This window comes from Trichosurus vulpecula, chromosome 1 (genome assembly GCF_011100635.1).
Source record: "Trichosurus vulpecula isolate mTriVul1 chromosome 1, mTriVul1.pri, whole genome shotgun sequence".
NCBI lineage: Eukaryota > Metazoa > Chordata > Mammalia > Diprotodontia > Phalangeridae > Trichosurus > Trichosurus vulpecula.
The window spans coordinates 419725084-419741804 of record NC_050573.1 but is presented as its reverse complement, the minus strand read 5'-3'; the positions used below and the strand labels follow the sequence as shown (position 1 = coordinate 419741804).

The following is a 16721-nucleotide window of genomic DNA, read 5'->3' as shown; positions in this document are numbered from 1 at the left end:
AATTGTTGTTTATTTCTTGAAATAGAACTTTGCAATTTAAAACGTACAAGTCTTTTATGTGCCTTGGTAGATTGATCTTAAGACACTTTACATGGAATGGAACTTCCTTTTCTTTTTTTAATTAAGATTTTTTATTTTTAGTCTACAACACTCAGTTCCACATGATTTCAAGTTCCAAATTTTCTTCCCCCCAGCCCCGTCTCCCTCCCAAAGATGGCATGGACTCCAATATATCTTCTACATATAACTTTGCATTGAACTTATTTACACAATAGTCAAGTTGTAAAGAATTATGACCAATAGAATGAATCATGGAAAGAAGAAACAAAAACAAAAAATAAAACAAAAACAAAAGAGAAAAAAAAGGAAAAAAAAAAAGGAGAGCAAACAGTTTGCCTCAATCTGCATTCAGACTCCATAGTTCTTTCTCTGGATGTAGATAGCTCTCTCCCTCATGAGTCCTTTGGAGTTGTCTTTGAACCTTGTATTGCTGAGAAAAGTGAAGTCTATCAAGGTTATTCATCACAAAATCCGTATATCTGTGGTTGAATATAATGTTCTCCTAGTTCTGCTCCGCTCACTCAGCATTATATCATGTAGGTTTTTCCAGGTTATTATGAAGTCTATATCTTCCCCATTTCTTATAGCACAATAGTATTCCATTACATTCATATATGTTCAGTCATTCCCCAATTGATGGGCATCCCCATGATTTCCAATTCTTTGCTACTACAAAAAGAGCCACTATAAATATTTTTGTACATATGGGTCCTTTTCCCACTTGTGTGATCTCTTTGGGATACCACCCTAGAAGTAGTATTGCTGGGTCAAAGGTAATGAACATTTTTATAGCCCTTTGGGCATAGTTCCAAATTGCTCTCCAGAATGGCTGGATCAGTTCACAACTCTACCAGTAATGTAACAGTGTTCCAATTTTCCCACATCCTCTCCAGCATTTATCATTTTCCTGTTTTGTCATTTTAGCCAATCTGATAGGAGAGATGTGGAGTTGTTTTGATTTGCATTTCTCTAATCAGTAGTGATTTAGAGCATTTTTATATGCCTATAGATATCTTTAATTTCTTCCTCTGAAAACTGCCTTTCATATCCTTTGACCAAAGGAGAGACTAATAAAATTGAAATCAAGAAAACTATTAAATTAATAAATAAAGCCAAGAGCTAGTTTTATGAAAAAAAAACAATAAAATTGATAAACCTTTAGTCAATTTGATTTTAAAAAAAGAAAGAAGAAAATCAAATTACCAGTATCAAAAATGAAAAGGGTGAATTCACCTCCAATGAAGAGGAAATTAAAACAATAGTTAGGAATTATTTTGCCCAATTGTATGCCCATAAATTTGACAACCTTAGGGATATGGATGAATGTTGCCCGGAGTAACAGAAAAGGAAGTAAAATACCTAAATAACCCCATCTCAGAAAAAGAAATTGAGCATGCTATCAATGAACTCCCCGGGAAAAAAATCTCCAGGGTGAGATGGTTTTACATGTGTCAGTCTCTTTAAAGCAGCCCTCTCATACTCTGCACCTGTATTTAGCTTGTGGTTAACTAAAATCCCCCTCTTTGTGTTTTTCACAACCCTGCCCACCCAGGTACTGAATTCTTTTAAATAGAGATTTCTTTTTTTTTTTTTTTTTTTTTTTTAAATGCAATTTATTTCTTTAACATATTTGGTTTTCAGCATTGATTTTCACAACAGTTTGAATTACAAATTTTCTCCCCATTTCTGCCCTCCCCCCCCACTCCAAGATGGCGTATATTCTGGTTGCCCTGTTCCCCAGTCAGCCCTCCCCTCTATCACCCCCCTCCCCTCTCATCCCCTTTTCCCTTCCTTTCTTGTAGGGCAAGATAAATTTCTACGCCCCATTGCCTGTGTATCTTATTTTTTAGTTGCATACAAAAAGTTTTTTTGTTTTTGAACATCTGATTTTAAAACTTTGAGTTCCAAATTCCCTTCCCTCTTCCCTTCCCACCCACCCTCCCTAAGAAGTTGAGCAATTCAACCTAGGCCACACATGTATTATTATGTATAACCCTTCCACAATACTCATGTTGTGAAAGGCTAACTACATTTTGCTCCTTCCCAACCCATCCCGCTTTATTGAATTTTCTCCCTTGACCCTGTCCCCTTTCCAAAGTGTTTGTTTTGATTACCTCCACCCCCATCTGTCCTCCACTCCATCATCCCCCCACCTTTTTAAATAGAGATTTCAAACTATGCATTTATCCAAGTTAAATTTCTTTATTTTTTAATCCCAGCCATCTAGACTATTGAGAAAATTTTAAATTTTAATTCTGTCATCAATCATATTATCCATTCTTTTCAGATTCAGGGCATCTATAAATGGGGGCAATTATGTAGAATGCTTACCCATAGAATGTAAACTCCCTAGGGAAAGGGACTGTTTTGGCGTTTGTCTCTGTGTCTCCAGGACTTAGTGCAGTTCCTGACACATAGTAGCCACTCAATGAATGTTTGTTGAATTAGACTGAATTTAAAAAAAAAAGATTCTAAGTCTTAGAGACAAGGGAGGGGCTGATCTGCACTGGGGAGAGGGGAGGGGTTCTCACCTAGGAGTTCTGTATACCTTTGATTCAATCCCCATCCTTCATCTTCACAACAGCTTTCTAAGATAGGAATTGGGAGCAGTATTATTACTGTATTAATACTGTACATACAGTATTACTACCATCATTCCCATTTGACATCTCATAGGATCACAGATTTAGAGACCTAAATAAGGGACTTACCTCCTAGCCTAACTCACCTAATTTACAAATGGGGAAACTGAGATTCAGAGAGGCCAGGTCACAGAGCCAGCAAGTGATGGAGCTGGATCTCAAACTCAAATCTTCAGACTCCATACCCCAAGGTTCTTTCCACTACCCCACACTGCACCTCAACAAGAATGTCTCTAGGTAAAGCTAACTGATCTGCAGAGGGATTGACTTGTGGTTTTAGTCTCATTCACAACTTCATTTTAAAGAATCAAGTTAAAGTGACTGAGTTAGTTTCCTCTACAAATGTGAAGTTGCTTACATGTATATTTGCTGAAAGCAATGAAGAATGTAGAAGTAGGTATAAAGAAACATACTGGAAACCCTGCTGTACCTACTTGTGCTGCACCTAAGGTGGGGGGGGGGTGGCGCTGAGGGCTTAGCTTTTTAAATAAGCTTTTATGGTGGGTGTACAAATTACTTGGGACAGCCAAGAATTTGATATTGTTTTCTCTTGTGCCAGCAATGGTCATGCCCGATTGTGTTTCTACAGACTTTAGGATGACTGAGAAATCTGATCTTAACCAGAAGAAAATGGACTGAGCTAGTTTCTTCCTTTCCTCCTAATTGTTTCCTTTGAGTCTGGATTTCATGCCTTTCACCTGTGTTTTCATTCGTTTCATTGTTGTTGCTTTTGCCTTCATTGTCTTATTAAGAATGGCCACTGGTCCAAGGAAACAGGCCAGAGCTGTAGCTGTGAGAGCACACTTCAATATTGTTACAAATACTACAATTGCTTTTGGTGTGGGGAGGTCACTTTTCAGAAATCATTCAAACCCTCAATGTAACAGTTTCAGTCCCACCAAAACAAAATGTGGTCAAAAAACAACAGTAGAAAACCAATTCCAAGAATGGCTGAACTATTGCTTCAAAAGAGTTTCACTGATGCTCAGAGAACAAGTCAAGACTTCAGAGGCATGTGGCAGCTGAAAGGGTTGTTTTATTGCCTTGTGAAGAATGCGATGTAAGTCTTGAAATTAGAAGAATAGTGAAGAGACCAATTTTTTTTTAAAAAAAAAGACAGATGTTAACCACCACTGTAAAGAAAAAATACTAGTCCTGAACAAGACAATACAAAGACCAGAGTACTCAAGATTGGAAAAAGGTAGATTTTGCCAATGAAACTTGCTTTTTCACTCAAGGTAGGATAGAAGTTTCCTGAGGCAGCTTCCCTTACCTGACAGGGCTTCCTTCCCCCATACCCTCACACAAAGATTTGGTCTCAGATTCCTTTGATGCAGCTTTTTGGTTTGGGACATTAAAATGTCCCAACTTCTCAGACTTGGTAGATGCCCTAGACCGCATGAGTTACTAATACCCTCTGATGACTGAATGACCAGAACCATTTCCAGATGGAGTTGAGGGGGACCTCATCCAGAGAGCTAAGCAACACTATATCCTTGCTGTCTTAGGGCAAAGTCACTTCCTTTGTTACTGTTCGATGACCTCATTTTGTCCCAACATTGTACCTGAACTAAGAGAGTGCTGGCTTTAGAGTTATGCCTACAGCAAAGTCTATAACCAAACTATGGTCAAAAGAAGTTCAAGTAAGGCCATAAGATCTAGGTATCTTCATCAGATTATAAAACATGGCATGGGGTTTTTGTTTTTTACTTCCAAGGAGCCTAAAAGTCTTATCTGCATTGAAGGAATGATGACCTCTGACAAATACATTGATATTCTGAGAAACAAAATTGTTCTGGAATTACGGAAATTCCCAAATGGAGATGGAACCAGCCTGGCACCATGCCAAGTGTCACAAAAGGCTAAGAAAACCAAGCAATGGAGATAGAAATATGCCAACAGCTTAGAAACTGGCTTGATTGAAATTCCTTTGAAAACTCATGGTCTCTAATCAAGGCTAGACTTGGAAAAATAGACAATTTTGCCAAAGGTATGCTTTTAACTCATCAATTAACATCCAATGCAATGTGTGGCTTCATGACAAAAAAAAATTTAAAGATGCATTAAAATCTTGAGAACTCAATGACACATTTGTAAAAACAAGTTATTGTAACAAAAAGGCAGCATATTGCACAATAAAAGATTTTTTAATGTAAAAAGTTATAACCTTTGTTGTATGTCAATAAATTTAATTATTTTACTTTGTCCCAGTTACTGTATATACCACTGTAAATTACTTTCTCTGAGTGAGAGAGAGAGAAAAGAAAAAGGAGGAGGAGTAGAAGAAAAAGAAGAGGAGGAGGAGAAAGAAAGTAGACGAGGAGGGAGACACAGAGAAGGAGAGGGAAATAGAGGGGGAGAGACAGACAGACAAAGAGACAGAGTGGGAGAGAGAGAGAGAGAGAGAGAGGTATAAAAAGTTAGTGGTAACAAAAGCAAGGCATAGGGTGAAAGGAGGAGGGAGTTAAAATCAGATAAGGGATGAAAAGGAATGAGGAAGAAAGAACCAATTGCTAGAAGCACTTATTTTTTTCTCAGAAAGTAGAATCATAGATTTAGGGCTAGAAGGGATTCTTTAGTGATCCAGTTTAAATCCTCATTTTATGGATCAGGAAACTGAGGTCCAGAAAGATAAAGTTATTTGAACCCACTTCTTCTGACTCTTATTTCAAGAGCTTTCTCTGATTCACAACGCAAATGTCCATGCTGCCATTGGAGGTTGATTTTGGAACAAATCTTAGCAAGTCTTATCACCAGAAAGGGAAGACCTGAGTATCTCCACCACAGTATTCCTTGTCCTCTTATGGCAATGGCCATGATTCTGGTCACTCAAGGAATATTTCAAATCCCACCCCCCTCATTCTGTAGGAATAATGAATACATTGTCAATTGTATTGCCAAATCGATATTGCCAACACATGGCAAAAGTTTGAAAAAGTGATTGTCTTAAATAGTACTTTGTGTATCAGCCATTCTCCAAAACTTCCATCTTCACTGTTTTTTCTTCAAGGACACCTCTCCACTGGGCAGCAGCAGCAGGAAAGGCTGATTGTGTCCAATTGCTGTTGCAGCTAGGCATGGACAGCAGCCCTCGGGACATCAGTGAGAACACTCCTCTCGCTTACGCAATGCGCTGTGGACACACAGCCTGCATCAATCTGCTCTCCCAAGACAGCAGGTGAGTAAACCTAAGAGGTATTTTCGTAATTCCCACAGAGAAAGAATTTTTCCCCTTTAGTTCTCTCTTCAAATCTAGCCCATTCTTCTGCATGTAATAGTTGTGTAACATGTTTCTTGTTGTATACTGACATGATGAAATGATTTTTCCTCTCTTGATAATATGAAAGACCAGCTACACTTTACTGTTCAACAGATGAGACAGAGGCTCATTACCAGGTAGTTCACAAAGTGGAAATTTTGGGAGGCCACAGCAACTTTCAAGACAGTCATTGGGATGTATTAGACAGAGAGCTGGTTTTGGAACCAGAAAGACACGGGTTCAAGCCCTACCTCTGCCATATATTGACTGTGTGACCTTGGTCAAGTCTTTAACTTCTCAGCGTTCTAGAGTCTAGGCAACTCTCCAAAGACTGTACATTGCAGAGAAGGTATTAACCTGCATTAATAGAGCGAATTTCTTCACCAGAAAGTTTCTTATATCAGTGAAATCACAGACCCAGTCCTTCTCCCTAGCAACTATCTGCCACATAGATCATAGATTTAGAGTTGGAGGAGACTTTAGTGGTCATCTAATCCAACTGCCTTGTTTTACTGAGGAAGAAACTTAGGTCCAAAGAGGGGGCCAGTCATTTGTCCAAAGTCCTATGGCCAGTGAGGGGCAGAGCTGGGACTCAAACCCAGGTCCTCTGAATCTACTGTACCATCCCATCACACCACCCCATGGGTCACATTCTGCATTGGTGACAGGGAAGAAGTACTCATAGTAATGAAATCACAGATCCTTGAGGTATTAAAGTGTTTAATTGACAGTTAATTAAATACTCTACCGTAGAGCATTTTTCCACTCATGACCCCTTTTCGAATTTTGGCAGCATTCACTGGTGTTGTGTGGCATGATGGCATAAGCAGTGCAAAGTGCGCATGCTGTGTGTTCGGAACCGAAGCTGCAGTGGAGTTGTGTGATGCGACACAGGAAAGCACTGCCAAAAACACCTTGGATTAATTAAACATTTGATTTTGAATTAATTCTTTTGTCATTGTACATTCAGAAACCTTTTACTATCACCAAATTTTTCATGACCTCATATGGGGTCATGACCCACAGTTTAAGAAGTGCTGAGAGAAATGATGGTACTAAATCATATCCCACATGGTGCAGTATACATTGAGCTCTATGCACTTCCTTCCTTGTCTTTTTTCTTCTTTCTCCCCATTACTTCCCTCTTATTCCCCATACATGTATCTACACATGCATGCATGTATGTACATATTTTCATGCCTGAATTAGTCCCAGTAATAGGTTAGGCACTAGAGACATATTTTGTGCTTTAGGGCATAGTGTGAAGATAATCTGACAAATATTTATTAAATGGTTACTATATGCAAAGTACCATATTGGGTGGCACCTTTCCAGTCTTCTTCTACCTTACACTCTGGACCACTCTCTCCATGCACTCTGTAATCTAGTGATACTGGTCTCTTTCCTGCTTCTCCCAAGAAACACTTCATCTCAAAACTCAGGGCATTTTCACTGGTTGTCTCCCATGAATGGAATTCTTTTCCTCCTCATCTCTGCCTCCAGGCTTCCCAGGCTTCCTTCAAGTCCCAGCTAAAATCCCACCTTCTACATGATGCTTTTCTGGATCCCCCTTACTGCTAGTGCCTTCCCACTGCTGATCATCTCTGATTTATCCCACTTGCAACTTGTTTGTACATAGTTTTTTTACTTCTTTTCTCCCCCATTAGACTATGAGGTTCTTAAGAGCAGGGACAGTCTTTTACCTTTGTATCCCTAGCATTTAGCATACTGCCTGGCACAATGTAGGAACTTAATGAATGTTTATTGCCTGACTGAAACACATGCTGAAGTATAGTACAAAAGAATAAAATATAATCATAAATATAGAATGGTGATTTAGCTCAAACACTCCCCCTCCCATTTTAAAGATGAGAAGACCAAACCTCATAATGGGAAGTCCCTTGTTAAAGGGCACAGCACCATTTAGTCACAGAATGTGGACTCAAATGCAAGTCTCCCAACTCCCTGACCAAGGTTCTTTCTGCTGCTTCACTACCTCCTACTTAGAGCAAAAAAACAAAGTTACTCATCCAATATTAAGGCAAAAATTCATCAGAGGACAATAAGGATTACAACCAAAATCGCATCAGGCACCTCTCTCTCCAATAGAAAGGAGGTAGACCTGAATGATGCTGGTTTTCAGTCTCTCTAAGATAAGACATTGAAATCAGCCACTGAGGTATGAGTGCAAATCAGTGAGCCAACTAATAAACAGATTTGTTAAGGGCCTGCTATGTGCCCTGTACTCTGTTAGGCACTAGGAATCCAAAGACCAAAATGAAACAGTCCCTGCCTTTAGGACTTTACATTCTATTGGAGGAAACAGCTGGTCCACATATATTAGAAAATAAACAAACACAAGATAATTTGAGGGAGATGGTTCTTGAGCTAAATTTGGGAGGAAGGCAGAGTTTCTAAGAAGCAGAGGTGAGGGAGGGGTGCACTCCAGGTATGGGTGACAGCCCTTGCAAAGACATGGAGGTGGAATGTTGTGTATGCAGACTAACCAGGTGGCCAGTTTGCCTGGACTGAAAAGAGTGTATAGGGGAGTAATGTGTAAGAAGCCTGACAAGGCTGGGACCAGGTTATAAAGACCTTGAAATGACAATCAGAGGAGTTTCTATTTAATCCTAGAGGAAATAAAGAACTGGTGTAGTGGATAGAGCATTGGGCCAGGTGTCAGAAAGATGCATCTTCCTGAGTTCAAAGCTGGCCTCAGACACTTACTAGCTGTGTGACTCTGGGCAAGTCATTTAACCTTATTTGCCTCAGTTTCCTCATTTGTCAAAAGAGCTGAAGGAAAGGAAGGAAATAACCAACCACTCCAGTATCTCTGCCAAGAAAACCCCTAATGGGGTCACGAAGAATTGGACATGACTGAAAAATGATTCAACAACAAAGCTTCTTGAGCAGGGCCTTGCCATGGTCAGACCTACATAGTATTTTAGGAATATCTTTTTGGCAACTATGAGTATGGATTGGAGAAAGGAAGAACTTGAAGCAGGGAGGCCAATTAGGAGGTCATTACGGTAGTCCAGGCAAGAGGTAATAAGGGCTTGAACCAGAACAATGGTTGTGTGAGTGGAGAGAAGGCAACAGATGCTATAGGTTGTGTGGAGATAGAATTGGCAAGACATGACAAATGATTGGATATATAACGTTAGGAAGAGTGAAGAGGTTAAGAATCACTTCAATGTTGGAAAACTGCGTGACTAAGAGATATGATTAGGGAAGAGGAGTGAGCTGGGGAGAAAGATAGCAAGACTAGATAGACATACACATATATACACACATCTACTGGGAGTGGATACCAAATGATTAGCAATGCAAATTCTTCTATCTTTTTCATCTTCTTTTATTCATCTTCTTTTATTTATCAATCTTCTGATTTATTCATCCTCTTTTAACTATGCATGTATATGTATGTATACGTGTAGTACATACACATATACCTATGCATACATACATCTGCATGCACAGTATATGTATATCTGTTTATATGTAATATATAGATACACGTGTATACATATGCACATATTTGCATATATTACACCTACATATAATTCATATATATGTATACATATACATGTATATATGGATATGTACATATTTGTATGTGTGTGTGTATACATACATATACATGCATAGTTAAAAGAATGAATAAAACTTCCTGATGTAAGAATCTGCATTGCTGACCATTTGGTATCCACTCCCAGTCTCTCTCACAACACACCCCAAACGTGCCCCCTTCCAGTGCTATCTGGTGGCTTATCCAGGGCCAGCTGTGAACATAGAGAAAAGTGTTAACTGCTTGAGGTGTGATTTTAGCAACCTCAGGAAAGCATTGGCCTCTCCTCTACCAAAAGACTCCCCAAACTAATGCCTGAAATTCTACCCTTGCAGTTTTATTCCTTCAGCTTAAGCTTTTCTTCTCTTAGGAGGAATAATACAGAATCACACAGTGTCAGAGCTGAGACAGACCTTAAAGATCACCTAGTCCACCCCACCTCATTTCACAGATGAGAAAATGGAGGCCAAGAGAGCCAAAGGAACTTGATGAATGTAACACAAGATGAGTAACAGAGCTGGAATTTAAACCCAAGTCTTCTGATTCCAGATCCAGTTCTCTTCAGGATACCATGCTCTATTATCATTTATACCTCAGGGTGATTAAAGTGCCTAAAAGTAGCTTTTAAAAGAGCTGAGGAGAGGCAGAGCCAAGATGGTGCAGTAAAGGCGGGGACTCGCCTGAGCTCTCCCCCAAAACCCTCCAAATACTTTTAAATAATGACTCTAAACAAATTCTAAAGCAGCATAACCCCCAAGAAGATGAAGTGAAACAATTTTCCAACCCAAGACAACTTAGAATGTTGGCAAGAAAGGTCTGTTACATCAAGGTGAGAGAGGAACAAAGTCCAGCATAGGCTGTGCCAGCTCAGACCAGGCCCCAACAAACCAGGAGCAGGCCTTAAGAGTGACTGAATCAGTGGCAGCAACAGCAGCTTCCAAACTTCTTGGCCAACAGATGGTAAGGGGATCAGACAACAGGTCAGAAGGAGGTTATAGGGGTCACTTTGCTGGCACCAGGGGCAGGACTCTGCTGCATTGACTATACTTGGTCACAGTTTTGGGTTGCAGTTCCAGGGCAAAGAGGAGCACTAGCACAGCAGAGCTTGTGGCAACAGGGGAGCAGGGACCCTGGTCACAGTTCTAGAGATGAAAAAATGCTTTTGGTCACTCACAAGCCAGTGCCCAGTACAGGAAAGTAGTAAATGCATTTATCCCTAGATTGGAAGAGCCTTGGAAGAGCCAAAAACTTACAGGTCCTCAGAATCACCTCTGAAAACAGGTGCACAAAAAACCTGAAGCTTGGGACTATGGCCCCTCCAGTTGGGATGCTGAGCCCCACTTTAGCATAGAGTTAAATATCAAGGAATAGGCTGGAAAATGAGCAAATAACAGAAAAAAGTTCTGACCATAGAAAGTTACTACGGGAACAGGAAGATCAAAGCACCACTCAGAAGACGACATCTAAGTCGAAATTCCTGCATCCAAAGCCTCAAAGAAAAATGTGAATTGGTCTCAGGCCATGGAAGAGCTCAAAAAGAATTTTAAAAATTAAGTGAAAGAGGTAGAAGAAAAACTTGGGAAGAGAAATGAGACTGATGCAAGAAAGCCATGAAAAAAAGAGTCAACAGCTTGATAAAGGAGATACACACAAAAAAACTGAAAAAAATAACACCTTAAAAACAGAATAGCCCAAATGATAAAAGAGGCACAAAAATCCAATGAAGGGAAGACTCCTTAAAAAGTAGAATTGGCCAAATGGAAAAGTGGATACAAAAACTCACTGAAGAGAATAATTCCTTAAAAGTTAGAATTGGGCAAGTGGAAGCTAATGATTTTATGAAACATCAAGAAACAAACAAAATCAAAAGAATAACAAAAGAAGGAAATGTGAGATATCTCATTGGGAAACAACTGACCTGGAAAATAGATCCAGGAGAAATAGTTTAAGAATTATTGGACTAGCTGAAAGTCATGATCAAAAAAAGAGCTTAGATACCATCTTTCAAGAAATCATCAAGGAAAACTTCCCTGATATTCTAGAACCAGAGGATAAACTAGAAATTTAAAGAATCTGCCCATCGCTTCCTGAAAGAGATCCCAAAATGAAAACTCCCAGGAATATTATAGCCAAATTCCAGACCTCCCAGATCAAGGAGAAAATACTAGAAGCAACCAAAAAGAAACAATTCAAATATGAGAAGGCTTGGAATATGATATTACAGAGGGTAAGAGAGGTAGGATTACAACCAAGAATCACCTACCCAGCAAAACTGGATATACTCCTTCAGAGGAAAAAATGGATATTCAATGAAATAGAGGACTTTCAAGTATTCCTGATGAAAAGACCAAAGATGAATAGAAAATCTGACTTTCAAATACAAGATGCAAAAGAAGCATAAAAAGGTAAAGAGGAAAGAGAAATCATAAGGGATTCAATAAGGTTAAACTGCTTACATTCATTCCTACGTGAGAAAGTGATATTTATAACTCCTAAAAACTTTCTCATTATTAGGTCAGTTAGAAGGAGTATATATAGATAGAAAACAGAGTTGTGAATTGAATATGATGGCATGATTATCTAAAAAAAATTAAGGGATGAGAAAGAAGAATGCACTGGGAGAAGGAGAAAGGAAGAGGTAGAATTGGATAAATTATCTGACATAAAAGAGTCCTGAAAGAAATTTTACAGTGGAGGAGGAAATGAGGAAAGCACGGAAGCAAGCACAGGAACCTTACTCTCACTGGAATTGGCTCAAAGAAGGAATAATATACACACTCAGTTAGATGTAGAAATCTATCTTACCATACAGGAAAGTAGGAAAGGAAGGGGATAAGAGAAGGGGGGAGCATCTGATAGAAGAAAGGGCAGTTTGGGGGAGATAAAAGTCAGAAGCAAAACACTTTTGAGAATGGACAGAGTAAAAAGAGAGAGTAAAATAAACAGGGGGAAATAGGATGGAGGGAAATACATAGTTGGTAATCATTACTATGAAAAAATTTTACAGTGAATTTCTCTAATAAAGATTTCATTTCTCAAACATATAGAAAACTGAGTTAAATTTATAGAAATAAGAGCCATTCCACAATTGATAAATGGTCAAAGGATATGAACAGGCATGTTTCAGACAAAGTAATAGAAGTTATCCATAGTCATATAAAAATGCTCTAAATCACTATTGATGAGAAAAATGCAAAATGCAAAACAATTCTAAAACCTCATATCTGTCATATTGGTTAATATGACAGAAAAGGAAAATTATAAATGTTGGAGGGGATTCGGGAAAATTAAAACACTAATATAATATTGGCAAAGTTGTACACTAATTCAACCATTCTGGAGAGCAATTTGGAACTATGCCCAAAGGGCTATAAAACCATGCATAATCTTTGACCAAATGATACTAGGTCTGAATCCCAAGGAGATAAAAAATAAAAGGAAAAGGACCTATGTGTACAAAGATATTTATAGCAGCTCTTTTAGTGGTGGCAAAGAATTGGAAATTAAGGAGATGATCATCAATTGGGGAATGGCTGAACAAGTCATATATGATTGTGATGGAATACTACTGTACTTTAAGAAGTGATGAGCAGGATGCCCTCAGAAAAACATGGAAAGACTTATATGAACTGATGCAAAGTGAAGTGAGCAGAACTGTACACAGTAACAGCAATATTGTATGACAATCTACTATGAACAATTTATTTATTCTCATCAATACAATGATCCAAGACAATTTTGTAGGACTTATGATGAAAGGTGCTGTCCATCTCCAGAGAAAGAACTGGTAGAGCCCAAATGCAGATCAAAGATACTTTTTCTTTTTTTTTGTCTGTGTTTTCTTTCACAGAATGACTTACATGGAAATGTGTTTTACATGACTATACATGTATAATTTATGCCAAATTGCTTGCTTTCTCAATAAGGGGAGGGGGAAAGAATATGAAACTCAAAATTTGAAAAAAAATGCTAAAATTGTTTTTATATTTAATTGGGAAAAATAAAATATTAAATATTTTTTTAATTGCTGAGGCAGGGTAAAATATTCAGGGGGAAGGACTAACTTATTCCTTCTTTGCGGGGAGGTGTTCCTTGAAGAATAATCCCTACAAAAAGAAAGAACAGGAAGGCTTAGGGTAATTTTACACTATCTTGGAGTCTACCTAATAATCCTTAAGATTAGATCCTTCCAGATCTGTTTGTCAACCTAAATAACAACACAATGCAATATTTTGAATGTTCAGTTTTGCCTTGTCTTTTCATCCCCACTCACAATGCTTCCTTTTTTTTTACACTCCCATAGACTTGAACCTATTCACCCCCTTTCTTCCCTGAACAGCAGACTTCTTAAGAAAGAGAAACCATTCAGCATGCTCAACCAAATCTTCTGTAAGAAGAAGAAAGAAGAACAGAGAGCCAATGAAAAAGACCACAGACAAGACAGGGACATAAGAGAAGATGCTTCGGAAGTTGATGACATCATCACTACCTTTGACTGCATTGTGGAAACCAACTGCCAAGAGCTACCAGATCAGAGAGTGGTAATGGTGGACTTCAAAAAAAGGGCCACAGAAACATCAAAGTATCTCTCATCAGAAAAGAAGCAGCAAGAACATAAGGGACTACCACCAATCAGAACACAGAGTCTGCCACCCATCACTCCAGGCACCTCCTTTCTAACATCCACCCAGATGGTCACTTCCCATGGTGGCCTAGGTTCTAATGCTCATCGTTTTGCATGTAAATCTCAAAAAAGTAGAAGTGAACATGACCTATTAGATCACAGGACTGGCTGCCAGGCATTAGTAGATAATCCTTGGCGATCTGACTCTAATCAAGTCTTCTCCTGCAAAGCTTGGACTGTATCTCCTTCAGGTAAGCTTCCAGATGGATTGCTGGCTGGAAGACCAAGCCATGTGGAGTTCTTAGGACCCATACAGCCCCTACCCCGACATAATCGTACATCAGGTAATAGTTTTATACTATCTTTCTTTACTTTCTATGCTTGGTAAATTCATTGTATTGATCATACCCCATCAGCAGGTTGGAAAGAGAGTAATGGAACTAAAATTAGAATGGGGTTATACCATGTTAGGGGAATGGAATCCTGGCAGAAATATAACCCCTTCTGAGTGCCTCCAGAACCTCCTTTTCTTCCAAGTGAAATCCCAAACTCCTTCAAAAAAAAAAAAACTTCAGAGTATCCTACCACAAAGAGAGAGCATAGGCGGGGATGATGTCAGAGACCAAAATAATCCCTTTCTCAATCAGACTTGAACAAGAACAAGAACAATAGTCCCAGTAGTTCACAGAAATGTATTTTGGCTATTTTCTGGTGGCTGAGGGTCACTGCCTCCAGAAGGCATTCATCTAATGGACCATGGAACAACCTGAAATTTTCCAAAAGGGTAGGGAAGAGTGAGCGACAAAGGCCTATAACCCGTAGAAATTCTACTAAGTGCCGTCATTCTAAGAATTAGCCCTACCTGTATTAGGGAGGTAGTTCTACCCTAACCAGCTTCATAACTTTTCTCTATTTCTACTTATCTAAGCCTGCTACTTTCATGTCCAAAACTATATCAAACGTTTGTTTTCCCTTCTTCGTATAACTCCTTAAAGGAGGAAGAGAAGTATAGTTTGTTTAGGCTTTATTCATCCACTGATACACTCTGCATTCTTCAGAAATTAAATTATTTTATCTTAACCCCTCAGTTCTTATAGTATGCAAGAAAACCTTTTTTCACCTGGCCAGATCTATTATTACTGATGCTTCTGCTTCCTGATGAATGATTATAGCACGTTTCAAGCACCAATGAAGATTTAATTCCTCATCTGATAGAATAGTGATTCCTAAGTTTTTTACAGTTTGTCTTGACTATCCACTCTGTCTCACTCTCAAACACATATGTACATGTGTGCATCCATACATGCATGCACACACACATGCGCTCTCCTAAAATTAGTAAAAGATATGTATTTCTTTTAACTGAAAGTGAATCAAAACTAACTTTGTTTTGAGATTTGGGAGGAGGGGTTACTACTTGCAGTAATTAGAGATCTGCTGGGGTAGCACAAAACCACATTGGAAATGACTGAAATAGAGCCAGCAGTCCACGTGAAGGTTGCACCATGAAGTCTTACACAGGAAATTGTGGCCACATCAAAGGCATGTGAACCAAGCCCTAAATCAGGAGAAGGTAAGCCTCCCAAGAGTCCTTAAGCTATAAATGAGAGCCTTAAAGGAGATGTATTTGATAACATTTTAAGTAACTTACTATCTTGTGTTCAGTCACCAAAATCATAGGAGCTCAGAGCTGGGAGGGACTATTGCCTTTGTCTAGTCCAATCTTCTCATTATACAAATAAGGAAACTGAGGCCCAGAGAAGTGATTTGCCCAAGAAAATACAACTAGTTATTAGCAAAATCAGGTTTCCTGATGCCCCAGCTCCATATTTTTGTACTTGACCAGGCTACTTTGACTAAACACCTGTAACAAGCAAAATGACAATGCCACTTCCTCACTGCCAAATCTTCAAGCCATTGTTGTGGGATTGGTCATCCATCAATGATATTGTACTTGACTGCAAAGTGTTACATTTTTATATACTTTGATAATTATATGATATAATCACTCTACCTCTTCTGGTAAAGTTTTGAGACCTTCTATCTTTCCACATGTGATACTATGGGAAAAGTGGTAGACTTAGAACCAGGGAGATCTACATTTAAATCTGATCTCTAACACTAGCTGTGTGACTATGGGCAAATTATTTAATCTTTATGACTTCAATTTTCTCATCTATAAAATGAAATAATAAAAATATCTTTGCCTCATAACATTGTTAAAATGATCAAATTAGGTAATGCATATAAAGTCTTTTCAAACTCTAAAACAAAAGGCAAATGTCATCTATTTCCATCCTGTAGAGTTTTTGTCCGTTTTTTTATAAATGCTTGACAATGATGGTTACCCTATAAACACCCTGAAGGCCACCTTCGCATTTCATCATCTATGTGGCACTCCATTGTTTTCACTATTTCAAGTTGGTTGACATTCTTTTCATAATTTTCTTGATTTTTTTTGATTGCTCATATTTTTTTCCAAATTTTTCCTCGATCTCTCTTATTTGATTTTTAAAGTTCTTTGTAAATTCTCTCAAGAACTCTTTTTGTCCTTGAGACCATTTAACA

At 38.6% G+C, this 16721-nt stretch overlaps 1 protein-coding gene across 1 annotated transcript in view; it reads left to right on the top strand.

Annotated features, from left to right (window-relative positions):
- Nucleotides 1–16721, top strand: part of ANKRD55 (ankyrin repeat domain 55) — a 90062-nt gene that overhangs the window by 52146 nt on the left and 21195 nt on the right. The window contains exons 8-9 of the mRNA XM_036746784.1: nucleotides 5713–5880; nucleotides 13869–14497. Coding sequence (XP_036602679.1) covers nucleotides 5713–5880; nucleotides 13869–14497 — 797 coding nt within the window. The remainder of the gene's footprint in view (nucleotides 1–5712; nucleotides 5881–13868; nucleotides 14498–16721) is intronic.